This window comes from Carcharhinus amblyrhynchos, chromosome 7 (assembly GCF_965287045.1).
Source record: "Carcharhinus amblyrhynchos chromosome 7, sCarAmb.v2.hapA, whole genome shotgun sequence".
Lineage (NCBI taxonomy): Eukaryota > Metazoa > Chordata > Chondrichthyes > Carcharhiniformes > Carcharhinidae > Carcharhinus > Carcharhinus amblyrhynchos.
In genome coordinates this window covers 70860204-70876300 of record NC_137330.1, presented here as the reverse complement: position 1 = coordinate 70876300, position 16097 = coordinate 70860204, and the positions used below count along the sequence as shown (strand labels likewise).

The window sequence follows — 16097 nt, the reverse complement described above, 5'->3', positions numbered from 1 at the left end:
AAACTGGGACTTTTCTCCTTGGAAAGACGGAGGTTGAGGGGGGACATGACAGAGGTATATAAGATACTGAAGGGAATAGACAGGGTCAATAGTGAGAGTACAAACACGAGAGGTCATGATTTAAGGGTGAGGGGGGAGAGGTATAATTTGGATGTGAGAGGAAGGTTCTTTACGCAGAGAGTTGTGGGGGTATGGAACGCGCTACCGAGTAGGGTGGTGGAGGCAGGAACGTTGGACTCGTTTAAGGTTCAGTTAGACAGACACATGAGTGAAACGAGAATGGAGGGTTATAGTAGGGGCTATTAAATAAGGTCAGAACCTCGGGAGACACTGGAAATGCAGACTTGTAAGTTAACGTTTTTGTCTTTTTATTCCGCAGGTGGAGGTCCACCTCGTTGTCAAACGAGGGGCATGCACACGGTGGGTCGTGCGTGGGCTGCTCTTGGAGGTTCCAGGAGTGGCCTAGTACTTCGTGTCGGTGTGTGTGCTTGATCGTGGACCGGTAGACGGGCGCCGCAACAGCTCAGTGACTAGCACTGCTAGCTGTGCAGATACATGGATTTGGGCCTGTGTCTGTGGGAGTTTGTGCATTCTCCCTGTGGTTGCGTGGGTTTCCTCCGGGCGCTCCGGTTTCCTCCCACACCCCAAAGATGTTCTCTTAGGCTGATTGGTTTTACCAAATTGACACTATTCTCCCCTGAATCTGGCTAAGTCAGGGGTTCTATTCGTAGACACACAAGGTAGAATAGGTGTAGGGTGATGCGGCGGCGTGGGCTCGTTGGGCCGAAGGGCCTGTTTCCCGTGCTGGGTTGTTCTTTGTTCTATCCTGGAGTCCTGCATTGGGAATAAGGTGCACTGCAGTCCTCTTAAGAGCCTGATGAACAGAAGATACGGCAGACCTTTATCCTAAGAGTCAGTACAGGGTGTCTCACTGTATTTTCAGATAGCACATGAGACACCCAAAAATAACAGAAGATTCTGCCCAATATTTCTAAATTCTGATGAGGCGACAATGCCGCCATAAAGATAGCTGGGAGTTGTATGGGTGAGGCAGAAGAAACTACAGACCCAAAACTGCCACAGATTCTTAAGTAATGCATAAGCTTCACTGATGTTGTCACATATGAGGTCAATGAACTTTGCCAGGATCTGTGTCAAGTGCTGCACATACTGCACATCAGCTGGTACATTGTCAGTCAAATGTTATGGCTCTGATTGAATAATTTATGTTTAAGTGCTGCAGGTGAAGATGAGAGAGAGAGTTCAATGGCAGTTTAGCTCTATAAGAGGCTAAAGCAAATGCAGGTATTGCTTTGCATCTGCACATCACAGGTGGCACAAGTCCACAAAGCTTGCCCATCATCACTGCAGATTGCCACCCCATCAGCCTGAGTGCTTGCTCCTCAAATGAAGTCTGTTACCTTACATCTGGGATCCCTGCCATAGAAGGGCTGCCTCTTTTTGACATTATGGGCAATTTCCTCCAGAAACAATATCAAGAGCATTAAGAAAAAGCAAGTTGCTAAAGAGAATCTTCCAGGTGGCAATGGTCAGCTGAAATACCTGGCAAAAGGATCCTGTAAAATGAGAAGAATGAGGAGAATTCCAGGAGGTGATGAGCTCTTGAACCATGGCGAATTGAATTATTAAATCAATTACATTCCAAGCATCTAAAAATACTAACTATAAAGGTTCTGTTATTTATTTCTGTGATTGCTAATACTTTCTGTCGCGTGGTATTGTGAATGAAGCACTTCGAACAATGAGGCGATTCAGCAACAGCAAATTGCACGCTGCAAAGCATTATGCCATGCCATGCTTTGAAGTAACATGAATAGATTTACGCCTGCAATTCATGAGAAAGAGTGTTTTTCCATCTTGCTTTTACTGTAAGTGAAATAATTGAGTGTAGGGTTCTCCCAATGGAGATGAAAAATGATTCCAAGAATGCGTTACTGGACTGCCCTTGACCACTCAACAGTGATTAGATAAAGTCCACAGTTGGCAGAGATTTGGAGCGTGTCACCTGAAATCTTACTTAGCCTGAAAGTGTTATCCATCACTGATGAGTGAACTGGAGAAAAAGTTAAATTTGGAGGGGAGGCATTTTAACAAGAATAAACTATCATCTTCATTATTGAGTTGTATATTTGCTAAAATATTGGAAATGTTTTGTCATCTGTTACTAATGTTGCCCAGGTCATTTCAATCCAAATGTGTTTTTTTTTCCTTTCTTCTCTTGATATATATTGTAGGTACAGACTTTCTTTTGCCCAGAGCAGGACAGCAAATTTCTACTTTGATGGTTCAGGCTACGCTTTTGTGCGTAACATACAAAGGAGAGGGAAGTTCAACATAGCAACTCGATTCAATCTGGACATTCGTACACCAGCTGATAATGCCCTTCTTTTACTGATGGTGAAAGGGGTAAGGATGACCAGCAGCAGTGAGGAATACTGTAAAAATGATGTTTATTTTAGTCCAGTAGACCAGAAAGAGAAACAACAGAGAAGCTGAATCAAATAGTGCTCTAGGGCCTAGAACTTCATATATCTTGAGTGTGTTTTGGGAATTTGTGCAGCAAGTTATCGGGTTGCATGGAATTTTCCATCTAGTAAAATTGAACAATAGTAAATCCTGTGCCTGAATTCATAAAATCTGCCTTAAATAATTAAATATCTTGTGATTCATTTAAATTCATTGTGCTATTGAACAATGTGAAAATTTTACACACTAATCCACCCCACCTCCACCATCTACCATTAATTTGTGCTTAGCAACCAGATTAATGTTGGCCTGTCAGCAGAATAAAAATGGAAATCTCAGAAAATACCCGTGGCACAAAATTCTGCTTGTGATTTTACCGTTGATCACTTCTGTGCCGATAATGAAGAAATAACGAAACCACCCGTATATTAGTAAATATGTTACTCATTAGTAATGCACAACAAGCGCAAAAACATGCATTTATTCGAGACCTTTGACATCAGAAAATGTCCCAAGATGCTGAGCCAAAGAGGGAAAGTGAAAAAGGGTCATCAGAAGCTTGGTAAAGACTACAGATTAAATTATGACAACAAACATATTCTACCTTTCTCTTAAAATACAGTAAGACAACAAGGAGCTCTGACCAATACAAAATAGAGCTTGCGCAACCCTTTTAATATCTACTAGAGAGAAAAAAAAGTGCTACTTATTTGAAGCAGTAATAGATCACAACTATATGAAAGGGCTTTGTAGAAGCAAATATATTAGCAATATCAGTACGCCATCAAAATTAGAAAAGTTTCCACCTGAAAAGTTACCATCAATTTCAAATAAGAAGTTTAGTTCCAATGTGATTGTGGTAGCGTGGCCCCTTAACGGGGGCAATCTCCGAGGGCCACCTGATAACGACGGGCCATATGGAGTATCAAGGCAGGAAGTTGTGCCAATTGGATGCAAGGGTGCGTGCCCCAGGTCTGAGAAGATCCTCAGTTGGAGCCTGGGAGGAGTGGAGAATAGTCACATATTTAGTTCTGTCAGACCCTTGTTTGTAAATAATTATTTAGCATTGGTAATAAACTCTTTTATACTTAGAGCCGCAATGAATCACCTTCAATCTGTTACAGTGATATTTGTTGTTTTGGTTAATATCAGATGAATTTTTGTGTCTTGGAAATCTAAAGCATTTCTTACTCCCATGTTCACTGCTCCTTTTAAATGTATGGCAGCTCAGTCTGCATTTGTTGGTGCAAACGTGAGTTAATATGTGTTTATGATTCCATCATCCTTCACCTTTTAGTGGCTGACCTGCTGAATATTTCAAGCCTCGGCCAATTTATTCTCTTATTAGATTTCTGGAGTTTGTGGTTTTTATTATTAAACAGGTTGATGTCTATATTAAACATTTCTGAGTGCCACAGCATTTTTAATTAATTTGCAGTGGGATTTCAAGGCATGCTTGAAACATTTTCATCCTCTTGCTTTTAATTATGTTGAACATATTTTTCTATTCTTTCCTCAGGATACCTTCTTCAGTATGGAAATGCAAAATGGTTATATTCGCTTAGTTTATGACTTCGGATTCAGCAAAGGTCCTGTTGTCCTGGAGGATACAAATAAAAGAAAACGTATAAATGATGCAAAATATCATGAGGTAAATGATATAGGGCAGGAAATGACTTCTTTGAAAAATCCAGAAGTGCCTCAGGTCTAAAATATTTTAAATCAGTAAAATGAAAGTTTAGATTAACTGTTAATCATAGAATATTGTACTAAAATATATTGGTAAGGATGGCTTGCAATGAACATTTGAATAATTCAACTTGTGATTTTACCATTGATCATTTCTATGTCTATAATGAAAGGACAACTTCGCCATTTGTATAAATATTAAATATAGCTGAGTAATTCTCATTATCAACCCGTACTGTCAGAGTGTTGTCACTTCTTGCTCTCCAAAATATCTGCATTCCTCTAATTCCGGTCTTTTGAATGTCTTCAATTGTAATCATTCCACTACTGATAGCCATGACTTCAGTTGCCAAAGCACCAAGCTCTGAAATTCTGCCCCTTTCTGCCCCTCTATCCCACTTTCCTCCTCTCTGACACTCCTTTAAGCCTATGTTCGGTGAAGTTTTTTGGGCATCTCATCTCCTCATACGGCTTTGTTTTATAATGCCCCTAGCTATGAAGCACCTTGGTGCAAGTTAATAGGTTAAGACACTATGGAAATGTAAGTTACTGCTGTTGGTGATTTCAAGTATTGATGAAACAATAAGTTCACTTATTGAGTGTCACCAAAAGTTTTGCAAGCCATTCAGTAATGAGGAAATATGGGGCAGAGTATGCCGAGCCTTCCCATTGGTGGGAACTGAAGTAGACCCCTGGTGCAGGTTCTCCGGTGGTGGGGCCAGTGAGTCATGCAAACAACCATTGACTTTAATGGCATTGGAATATTCCACTGGCGGCCAATGGTGAGCCACCTCCGACTTGGGAGGACCCACCATAGGGATGTGGAGAACTCCGACCATGGGCTCCTTTCCAAAACTGAAAAGAAGGTTAGGGGACAAATTTATTCACATAATTCTGCTTCAATCAGCAGGACACAGATCAGATCAACTTCTTAGGAGCAGGCAACATTTGTGTGACTAACTGCAAAATCCGTGTGCATACAATGCTCTTCAATGATATGAGATATTATGCAAACAAACTTTTACCCTTCTGTGTTCTGTACCACATTTCAAGTTTCCTTTTAAATGTGTTCACTACTCTGAAAGTTGCCCATTGCTATGTGTGCATTTTAAATCCTTTAGGGGGAACTTTCCCGTCCCGCCCACCACGGGAATCGTAGCAGGCAGGGAGCGGACCTTGCAAAGGTTCATTGAACTCGGGCAGGATTCTTCAGTTTCGGGGCACGTGCGGCCAGAAAATTCCTCTGTTTCTGAGGAAGTCTATTAAACTAAGTTTGTATTTTCCTTCAGGTCGCATTCATTTACCATAATAGTAAGAAGATGATCTTGCTGATTGACAGAATCAATGTAAAAAGCACTGAAAATGAAAAGAAGAATATGTATTTCACTGATGTCTATGTTGGTGGAGCTCCTGTTCAGGTCTTATCAAGGTGGGTTAATATATAACATAAAATTGACTTTTTTATCGACACAAAATATCACGGGGATATGACTTCTTTGAAAAATCAAGCAATGCCTCAGATCTAAAATGCTTATACAAGTAAAATGAAAATTTAGAATAACTATTAGTCATAGAATATTGTACTATTGGGCAATTCGGTGGCATCGTACTTAACAATTCTGCCTCACAGTGCCAGGGACCTGGGTTTGATTTCCAGCTTGGATCATTGTGTGGAATTTGCACATTCTCTCCTGCGTGGGTTTCCTCCGGGTACTCCGGTTTCCTCCCACAGTCTGAAAGACACCTGGTTAGGTACATTGGCCATGTTAAATTCTCCCTCTACCTGAACAGGTGCCAGAGTGCGGTGACTAGGGCATTTTCACAGTAACTTCATTGCAGTATTAATGTAAGCCTACTTGTGACACTAGTAAATAAATTTAAACTTAAAATGTATTTGTAAGGATGACATGCAATGAACATTTGAATAATTCAGCTCGTGATGTTATCATTGATCTCTTCTGTGCCAATAATGAAAGGACAATGTCTGCTTGTCGTTCATGCAATAACCTTAAAATTAATGAATTTGCTTTATCCTGGCCCTTCATAAATAAAAAAAAATCACACAAATAAGCCAACTAATTCAGTTATTTTAATGTTTACCCTTTTGTTCTTCTCCCTCATAGTTGTGTCTTGAAGTCCAAAATTGAAACTGTCAATACAGGCATTAAAAATATTATCAAAGCCTAAACCATCAGGGTAGCCTAACCATACTTGCAAAAAAATGGACATTTATCATCGTGCTGTACATAAGCTAAGCAGAAATTTTTAGATCAAACATTCCATAGCATGACTGACTCTGGGCAGGAAAGTGAGAAGCCAGAAGCTCAAAGAAGGGAGGAGAAAGGGAGATTGAAGTCAGGAGGCTGATAATCAGGGGTCTGTATGTAGCCAACTGCTCCTCTAGTCTGAGATGTGATAAATTTGATGGAAGATCAGTCCCCAGATGCTGCTTCTGAAGGAAATGAGAGATAGTAGATATTATATGGAGCACCTTAATAATATCTGATACAAGTGGAAGAACCAGCAAGCACAGAAAAAAACAAATATGTGATAATGTGGAGATATTGGGATAAAGCAAAGGCTTATATTTTCTGGAATATGACCTGTGCCACAAATTAAGTTAGGCAGACAGAAAATAGTTTGGCAGCTGAACATGTGGTTGGCAGACAGCTGTAAGAAGAAGGTTTTCAGGTCAGTGGCATTTTTTAGATGGTGCCTGGTTGGCTTACGCAATCACCATTGTTAGGACTGCTGAGCAGGTGCATGTGCCGTACCAGAGGAATACACTATCTGAAACAAGCTGCCAATAATTTCCTGACAGCCAGAATTGATAGAGCTGTGAATTTTAACTAATAATTTTAGTGGAACGTAATGACATTAAAAATATATTGGAAGGTGTTATAAATAATTATAATGAACAGGAAAAGCTGTTTTAAAATAGCAAGCTCAAAGAAAGTTGTTATGGTGAGACAAACCTTAACAACGAGGCTAAAAAAAAATCAGGGAAGAATAAGATGAAGGTATAAGGAAAAATGGCTCTGAAAAATATGAATAGGTCCATAAGAACATAAGAACACAACAAATAGGAGCAGGAGTAGGCCATCTAGCCCTTCGAGCCTGCCCCGCCGTTCAATAAGATCATGGCTGATCTGAAGTGGCTCAGTTCCACTTTCCCGCTTTTTCCCCATAACCCTTAATCCCCTTGCCTACCAAAAACCTATCTACCCGCGTCTTAAATATATTTAGCGAGGTAGCCTCCACCACTTCAACGGCCAGAGAATTCCAGAGATTCACCACCCTTTGAGTGAAGAAGTTCCTCCTCAACTCTGTTCTAAACTGCCCCCCCCTTATCTTGAGGCTGTGCCCCCTAGTCCTGCTTCCTTTATACGTCTCGATGAGATCTTCCCTCATCCTTCTAAACTCTAACGCGTACAAGCCCAGTCTATTCAGCCTCTCCTCATAGTTCAACCCCCTCAACTCCGGTATCAGCCTAGTGAACCTCCTCTGCACTCCCTCCAAGGCCAAAATATCCTTGCGCAAGTGCGGTGACCAAAACTGCACACAGTACTCCAGCTGCAGCCTCACCAGTGCCCTGTACAGTTGCAGCAAGACCTCCCTACTTTTATATTCAATCCCCCTCGCTATGAAGGCCAGCATCCCATTTGCCTTCCTGACCACCTGCTGCACCTGTAGGCTGGGTTTTTGCAACTCATGCACAAGGACCCCCAGGTCCCTCTGCACCGTAGCATGCTGCAGCTTTTCGCCCTGTAAGTAGTAGTCCTTCCTACCATTATTCCTACCAAAGTGGATAACCTCACACTTGCTTTGGAAGCATTGAAGAATAAACAGAACTAAGGAATTAGGATAAGATGTAACTTTGATAAAACTTCATCTCATTAATAAGGAAGGACAGGGATCAAATGTTCCTTTTTGTACAACACTCGCAGTTGTAAGAGCAAATTTGTTTATTAGTGGTGGTATTCAGATAGTGTCCATCTGGACTTTGTTGAGAAGTAACAACAACATATTTTATCTGGCAACTTTAACTTAATAAAGTGCCCCAAGGTGCTTCACAGGAACATTGTAAAATGAAATAGAAAATCTAATTATGCAAAAGGTTTTTAAGTCAGATGACCAAAGATTTTTTTTTCCAAAAGGTAGGTTTAATGGAGTATTTTACCGGAGCAAAGTGGAGCAGAGAGGTGTAGCAAGAGCATATCAGAGCTTAGGACATAGACAACTGCAGGTGTAGCCAACAAAGCTGGAACAATTAAACCTGCAAACACTCAAGAGGCCAAAATTAGAAGGGCACAGTTGTCTTGGAGGATTCTGGGGCAAAAAAAATTACAAAATTAGAGAGGGACTTATAAACTACTTCACCAGTGAAAACTGATTTTGTATTTTTATCTTCTGAACCAAGATAATTTCTCATTACTGCACTGATTTCTTCCTTTGTTAACAGAGCTACCCCATTCCTTTTCTCTTTCATCTGTCCATACGAAATGTCAAATACCCTTGAAAATTTAAGTTCCAGCCATGGTCACTTTGCAACCGTGGGTGGGAGTTTCCACCATCTGCTGTGCATTTTGCAGAGGAAGGGGCAACCCGCCATTGATGGGCATTCAGGTCTTCTGATCCTGTCACTGCCAGCAGGTTTCCCTCCACTGCCAGGGAACCCCCGACAGGGGCTCACTGTCAGTGGCCCTGCAAGATACCACAGTTGGGAATAGCCGTAAAGTTTTGGTCCATGCCTATGTAATGTCTATCATTTCATATTTCTTTATTTCTATTTGTGCTTTCAATTCATCTATCTTGTTACGAATGTTACAAGCATTCAGATAAAGACCTTTTCAATTCTGTCTTTTAACCTTTCTTCCCAAGTCTGACCTTATTTGCTGATGCACTCTTCCTGTCACATCCTGGTTATCAGTATCTGCATCAGTACCTTGTACTTTTGCCTTGTCCTCCCCCTTTAACTTCCTGAATCTCTGCACATGAACTCTTTCCCTGATTATTTAGTCTAACTAGATCATAATCTAAGTGCATAACATCAATCCCCTCTTAGCTTTGGATTCGATATTGTTTCCTGCTTGTGTTCTCCTATTTGCTTCTCTACTCTTTCCATATGTTGATTTGAAATATTTTAGAAAGACAAGACTTTACATAATTTGTGAAAGATCCATTAGTTTACAAACAACTAGTGAATGTAAAAAGTATATAAAGCTAAGGTCAAAATTCATTAATTGCAATAAACTTTAAATCCCTATTTTTGAATAAGGAAATCAGAAATCTTAACATATAATTTTATGTGAATAGCTAACTTAACTTTTGTTTGTTAACCTCTGATTCTAATTGACTCCGAACATGAGATAAGTTTTCTCTCACTAGGGTGTTCTCTGACTTAACTGCTTCCATGATCTTGACAATGGACTTTTCTCTTTTCACTGTTACTTCCCAGAAGAAGTTGGAAGTCTGTCCTTCTAAGTGAGACACCTTTCACCAGTATACCTGTCAGTAAAACTCAATGCCCCCCCAACAAGAATGTTTAACAAACATCCCATGTTAAGTCCAAGTGGGGTCATAACAATGATAATCTGTATTGCTGGTGGATGTTTATAGGGAGACAGAGACAATATAACAAATGAACTGTGCTAGCCTCAAGAGAGCATAAAACCTACTCCTGCTCCCACATCCCATCCTGTCATTCTGAAAGCACTTTATTAATGCCTGACTCATTAGTGCCAAAGCTCCACTTTGTCTCAAAGGCTGCAGCACATGGCTGTGAGGAGAATTCTAACCTTATGCTAATCCACTGCATTTTAAAATACATCACATGACAGATACTCATAAATTACTGTGACAGAATTCATTATGTACTGCAGGATTTGAACACAAATATTTCACTGATAATGAATTAAAGTGTTGTTTATTTAATGGTTTGCATTTGCTGTTAAATTAGGGTTCCCAAAATATTTGTTATCATAGTCAAGCATTAAAAAGTAATGAATTTGTAATCTTAACTTCAGTGTCTGTTTTTCTGTGTAGTCTGAAATCATACATAGCTGTGGATGCTGGATTTCGGGGTTGTCTCAGGAGTTTCCAGTTCCAAAGAAGAGACTTCAATATTCTTGAGGAAGATGAGACATTTGGAATCAGCAGCGGTTGTCCAGAGGAATCACTTGTAAGTGAATTCCTGTATACTGATGGGGCTTGGGGCACTATTGGATTTGTGTTTCTGAATATAACTGACGTATTAAAACTTACAACAAGATTCCACTAGATAGAAAATTAGCATATTTCAAAAGTAATTTGACTTTTTTGTAAATTTCCTTTCATCGCAAGAGCCAAATAATAATGGAAACTCAACTAAGTTTTATCCATTTGCCGCAACTCTGTACAATTCCCATATGGTGAGCTTTTGACTTCCAATAAATCAAGCTTGGTATTTCTGGGAGAAAGGAAACAGGAACTTAGTTTTAACAAGGCTGCGTTTGGAGTTGCCACAACTGCAGAGGGTGCATTTCCTTGTACCTCACTATTCAGCAGTATATTCTATATGATTTATTTGGTTTGTGGTACTATAGTTAATTAACCCCTTGCAAATTGATCAAAAACGCCTTTCCATTTATTCTGGATGCTAGAATTTCCTCATTTCCTAATAGTAATCCTCTTCTTTTACAAATGAAGAGAAGTGGAAAAGCAACAATACAGAATCCTACTTCCAATAACAAGCAGTCCAATTAGACTATGAATGGAAGCATTGAAATACATTTTACAGCAGTTCTGTTGTGGGTCACAGATGAGGGGTCCCAGGCCATAGCTGACTAAAGAAAAAACATTTGGTCAATGATTGGTTGGATAGCTGAAAGTGTTACTCTTTGTAACAAGTGTTGCTTTTGGACACAGTTGGTTCTTCTAAGGAAATATATCAATATTCAACTTCCTGTTCACAGATGTCACGCATGGCATATTTCAACGGGGACAGCTTCATCTCTTCCAGTGAAAAGATCACACCATTTTCAAACTTTGAAGGAGGCTTCAATTTTAGGACATTGCAATCCAATGGTCTGCTTTTCTTTTACAGTGAAGGTGTGAGTATCTGAGAGGAATCTGAGAGGGAAAATCAAAGTCAAAATACTCCCCATATTTTAGATTTTAGATATTTTTGCTTTTAGTGAAAGTTTAATTATTTTTAACTGAATAGAAAACCTTCAATCAAGGTTCCCTTCCTACTGTTTTTGTTGAGGATTGTCCTTTTGCATTCTCAATTAAACAGGGGATATTAATTACAGGGCACTAGATGCTTGAATATAGCTTGTGTGAACTGTGTTTCATCAACTATTTTGGTTATGTTAACATGTACACCAACAGCTCCATATCGGGATACATTTAAGCTATGGTATGAATGTAGTAATCTCTCTTTGTCAAAGCCATTAAAGAGAAATATAGACCCTAAAACAATGAACCGGCATTTCTTCATCAGTATGGTTAAGATAATGCAGTTAGCAACAAGTAAATATTAAACTGTAATTACATGTAGAATATGTTTTAATAACTGACAGAATTAACATCTGATATTGCAAAGGCACTTAAAGAATATTACAGTAACTGAACATCACTAACTCTTCTATTTTTGTAAAATGTGTTCAATTAACTGACAAAATCAATATTTGAAGTTACCGCAGCAACAACTGGGCTATATCCATTACAAGTTGATAAGATGTGAGACAATAGTGTGATGGCACAATTTTAAGATAATTACAGTAAGAATTAAGGGGGAGATTTTAAGCCCAGTGAAAGGAGAACTTCATTCTACATCACATCATCAATTCCCCAATTAAAATCTGTAAGATGGTTTTAATATCCATGTGACGTAAAGTCATTAATGTTTATCGTAAGTTTTACATTTTTATGAGGTCAGTGTCACAGGCAGCAGAGTACCTCCAAGACCTCTCAATGATTATGCTTGTAAATCTCTTCTCAGCCTGATACCTTCTTGCTCTCATTGGATAATGGTACCGTCATTTTCAAAATGAAAGAAACAACGCTACAGTCAACAAAAAAGCAATATAATGATGGATGGAATCATTTCATTAGAGCAACTGTCACCTCATCAGGGTAATTATCTTCTGCTTTCATGTATTTTGTTATTGACAATGGATTAGTTCCAATTCAATTTTATTAACAAAGAAATTCAACAATCACTTGAACCCGTGAAACAAGTTGGGTTAAGTCCAGTCCTTGAGGTTTGCAGCTCTGGACAAAGTTGTAAGGCATGTCCTGCATAAATAGCTATGTTATATTTGATTACAACAGTTATGTCTACAAGGGCAGGATTAGGTATTAAATGTTCCTGGGTACAAGGACAGACATGCCAAACTCTCAGTGCTCAGTTGCAGCTGTGGTGGGGTGTGAACGGCCAGAATACCGCAGCCATTTTCCATTGCAATTTATTTTCACATTGTATTCTAGTTGAATGCTGAATCCTCACTGATATTTAATGTAACTTTGTGACATGTAATTTTTCCCTTATTTCTTTCAGTTGTCAGTTAATGGTGGATGATGAGGATAAAACAACAGATGATTGCCCCTTAAAGGAAACAGTACAACCCAAAGGAAAATTCTACCTTGGAGGTTCACCCCACAACCAGTACATTAACTTCACAGGCTGCATCAGCAATGCTTATCTCAGCAGGTCAGAGCTTCTTTATTTGGTCATCGACAGATTTTATGTGTATTTTTTTACTGCCCACGATCAATAGGTTTGTGTGCAAGTGATATATGTTTTCTTACCCTCAGATTGATTGTTCCAATTCAAATCATTTCCAAAGGGAAGCTCTTTGTTAGTTTTAAAATAAAGAAGGTCTTTTATTATCTTGCATTTGCCCCAGACATTTCAAACAAACACCCACACACATAAAAATTAGATACAGATGAAGGAAAAACAATAACATTCCAACTTTGATTGTCACAGTTTCTTTCATGGTAGGCTTGTAGTTCCTCAGATGCCTTAATGTTTTAGCTGAGGCGAAAATCTGGGAAAGCAAAACATTCTCAATAAGCAGTGGGGCTTTTTTATTGTTTATGTCCAATTCAATCTAATGAAAGTCCAATTCAAAGTCTCAACAAGTGAGCTATTCCAGATCCAAGCTGACAAGACAGGCTGGCCGCTTCCTGTCTTAGTCTTGATCTATATGATCCAAGCTGATTGGAGCAGGCATTGCATCTCCTCCAAGGCTAGATCTCATTTGCATCTTAGCCAAAAGGCCTAGATGCCGCTTTAAAAAATTGCTTCAAATGAAGCCTCTGTGTAACCTCATGACTTCATAGGATACCAAAGGAAATTAGGAGAGCCAGAAGGGATCATGAGAAGGCCTTGGCAGGTAAGATTAAGGACAACCCTAGGGCGTTCTACAAATATGTGAAGAGTAAAAGGATGAGATGTGAAGGAATAGGAACTATAAAATGTGAAGGTGGAAAAGTTTGTAAAAAACCGGTAGAAATAGCAGAGGTGCTTAATGAATACTTTACCTCGGTATTCACGGTTGAAAAAGATCGGGGTGGCTGTACTGCAGGCTTGCGGTGGCACTGAAAAGATTGAGTATGTGGACATTAAAAAAGTGGATGTGTTGGAAGTTTTGAATAGCATCATGATAGATAAATTGCCAGGACCAGATGGGATGTACCCCAGGTTACTGTGGGAGGCCAGGGAAGAGATTACAGAACCTCTGGTGATGGAGACAGGAGACGTTCTGGAGGATTGGAAGATTGTGAACGTGGTTCCTATGTTCAAGAAAGGGAATAGGGATAGCCCTGGGAATTACCGACCGGTGAGTCTAACCTCAGTGGTTGGTAATTCGATAGAGAAGATTCTGAGGGACAGGATTTATGAACGTTCAGAGAAGTTTATATGCTCAATAGTAGTCAGCACGGCTTTGTCAAAGGCAGATCGTGCCTTATGAGCCTGGTTGAGTTCTTTGAAAATGTGACTAAATACATTGATGAAGGAAGAACGGTAGATGTGATTTATATGGATTTCAGCAAGGCGTTCGATAAGATCCCCCATGCAAGACTTCTTGAGAAAGTGAGAGGGCGTGGGATCCAAGGGGCTGTTGCCTTGTGGATCCAGAACTGGCTTGCCTGCAGAAGGCAGAGAGTGATTGTAGATGGGCCTTTTTCTGTAAGGGGGTCGGTCACCAGTGGAGTGCCCCAGGGATCTGTTCTGGGACCCTTGCTGTTTGTAATTTTCATAAATGACCTGGATGAGGAAGTGGAGGGATGGGTTGGTAAGTTTGCTGACGACACAAAGGTTGGTGGTGTTGTAGATAGTTTGGAGGAATGTCAGAGGTTGCAGCATAGCATAGATAGGATGCAAGGCTGGGCGGCGAAGTGGCAGATGGACTTCAACCCGGATAAATGTGTAGTGGTCCATTTTGGCAGGTCAAATGGGATGAAGGAGTATAATATTAAGGGCAAGACTGTTAGCAGTGTAGAGGATCAGAAGGACCTTGGGGTCCGGGTTCATAGGACTCTTGAATCAGGTTAAGAAGGCGTATGGTGTACTGGCCTTTATCAATCGAGCGATTGAGTTTAGGAGTCGGGAGATAATGTTGCAGCTTTATAAGACCCTTGTCAGACCTCACTTGGAGTTCTGTGCTCAGTTCTGGTCGCCTCATTACAGGAAGGATGAGGAAGCTATTGAAAGGGTGCAGAGGAAATTTACAAGGATGTTGCCTGGATTTGGTAGCATGTGTTATGAGGATAGGTTGAGGGAGCTCGGTCTTTTCTCCTTAGAGAGACGAAGGATGAGAGGTGACCTGATAGAAGTGTATAAGATGTTGAGATGTATAGCTCGGGTGGATTCTCACAGGCTTTTTCCAAGGGCTGGAATGGTTGCTACGAGAGGACACAGGTTTAAGGTGCTGGAGAGTAGGTACAGAGGAGATATCGGGGTAAGTTTTTCACTCAGAGGGTGGTGGATGGGTGGAATCAGCTGCCGTCGGTGGTGGTGGAGGCAAATTCGATAGGGTCTTTCAAGAGACTTCTGGATGAGTACATGGAACTTAATAGAATTGAGGGTTATAGGTAAGCCTAGTAGGTATGGATATGATGGGCGCAACTTGTTGGCCGAAGGGCCTTCTTGTGCTGTAGTTTTTCTATGTTCTATGTTCTAAAACTACACTTGATCTTAGCCAAGAGGCCAAAGCAGCAAGGTTTCTTGTAATCAAAATTCCCAGGAGGTTGGTTCTCAGGTGAAGTCGGAGTTGGAACAGTTTGGGAGGAGTCCTCTCCGACCTTCAAGGTATTGCTGTTTATTAGCTTGGTTGCTTAGATGATTTGCAGCTGGTTCAGTGACTTTCTCAGGGAATTCAGTCTGCAGAACAGCTTTCTTGTTGTTGTTTTCAAAGCGAACAGAAAGCATAGTTATTACATGACCGTTTATAAAGTCCAAAGTCCTTTTCCAAATAAGGTGTGTGTGGTTCGGTTGATTACATGTAAAAGTGTGGATTTCACACCTTAGAAGTTTGAAACGATAAGTGTTTTTGTATCTGAATAACCCACTCGATTTTAAATTAATTGAATTAGTTTCAGGAAAAGGCACTGAATAACATCAGCTGATAGGTCCACTTTGTTCCCTCTTGAGACAGGGGAGTGCTTCAATCTACTAGAGAAATCAGTTGATCCTTGACCAGCCATCTTTTTGCAGCTATTTGCAGTCAGTTAAAAACTAAACATTAGTTTGAAGTTCATAATGTACTGAAATATGATCACTTTGTCTTAATGTGTGTAGGCAATGCTAGCATGTAGAAGAAAGACCATAATACCTGGGAGCAGAATTAGGCCTTTCAGCCCATCGAATCTCCTCTGCCATTCAATCATGGCTGATATTTTTCTCATCCCCATTCTCCTGCCTTTTCCTC

General features: G+C 40.1%; 1 protein-coding gene across 1 annotated transcript in view; it reads left to right on the top strand.

Annotated features, from left to right (window-relative positions):
- lama4 (laminin, alpha 4) overlaps positions 1–16097 on the top strand; it is a 131051-nt gene that overhangs the window by 93561 nt on the left and 21393 nt on the right. The window contains exons 25-31 of the mRNA XM_080192570.1: positions 2256–2427; positions 4007–4138; positions 5466–5605; positions 10222–10357; positions 11130–11267; positions 12161–12294; positions 12719–12871. Of these exons, the coding sequence (XP_080048696.1) occupies positions 2256–2427; positions 4007–4138; positions 5466–5605; positions 10222–10357; positions 11130–11267; positions 12161–12294; positions 12719–12871 (1005 nt within the window). The remainder of the gene's footprint in view (positions 1–2255; positions 2428–4006; positions 4139–5465; positions 5606–10221; positions 10358–11129; positions 11268–12160; positions 12295–12718; positions 12872–16097) is intronic.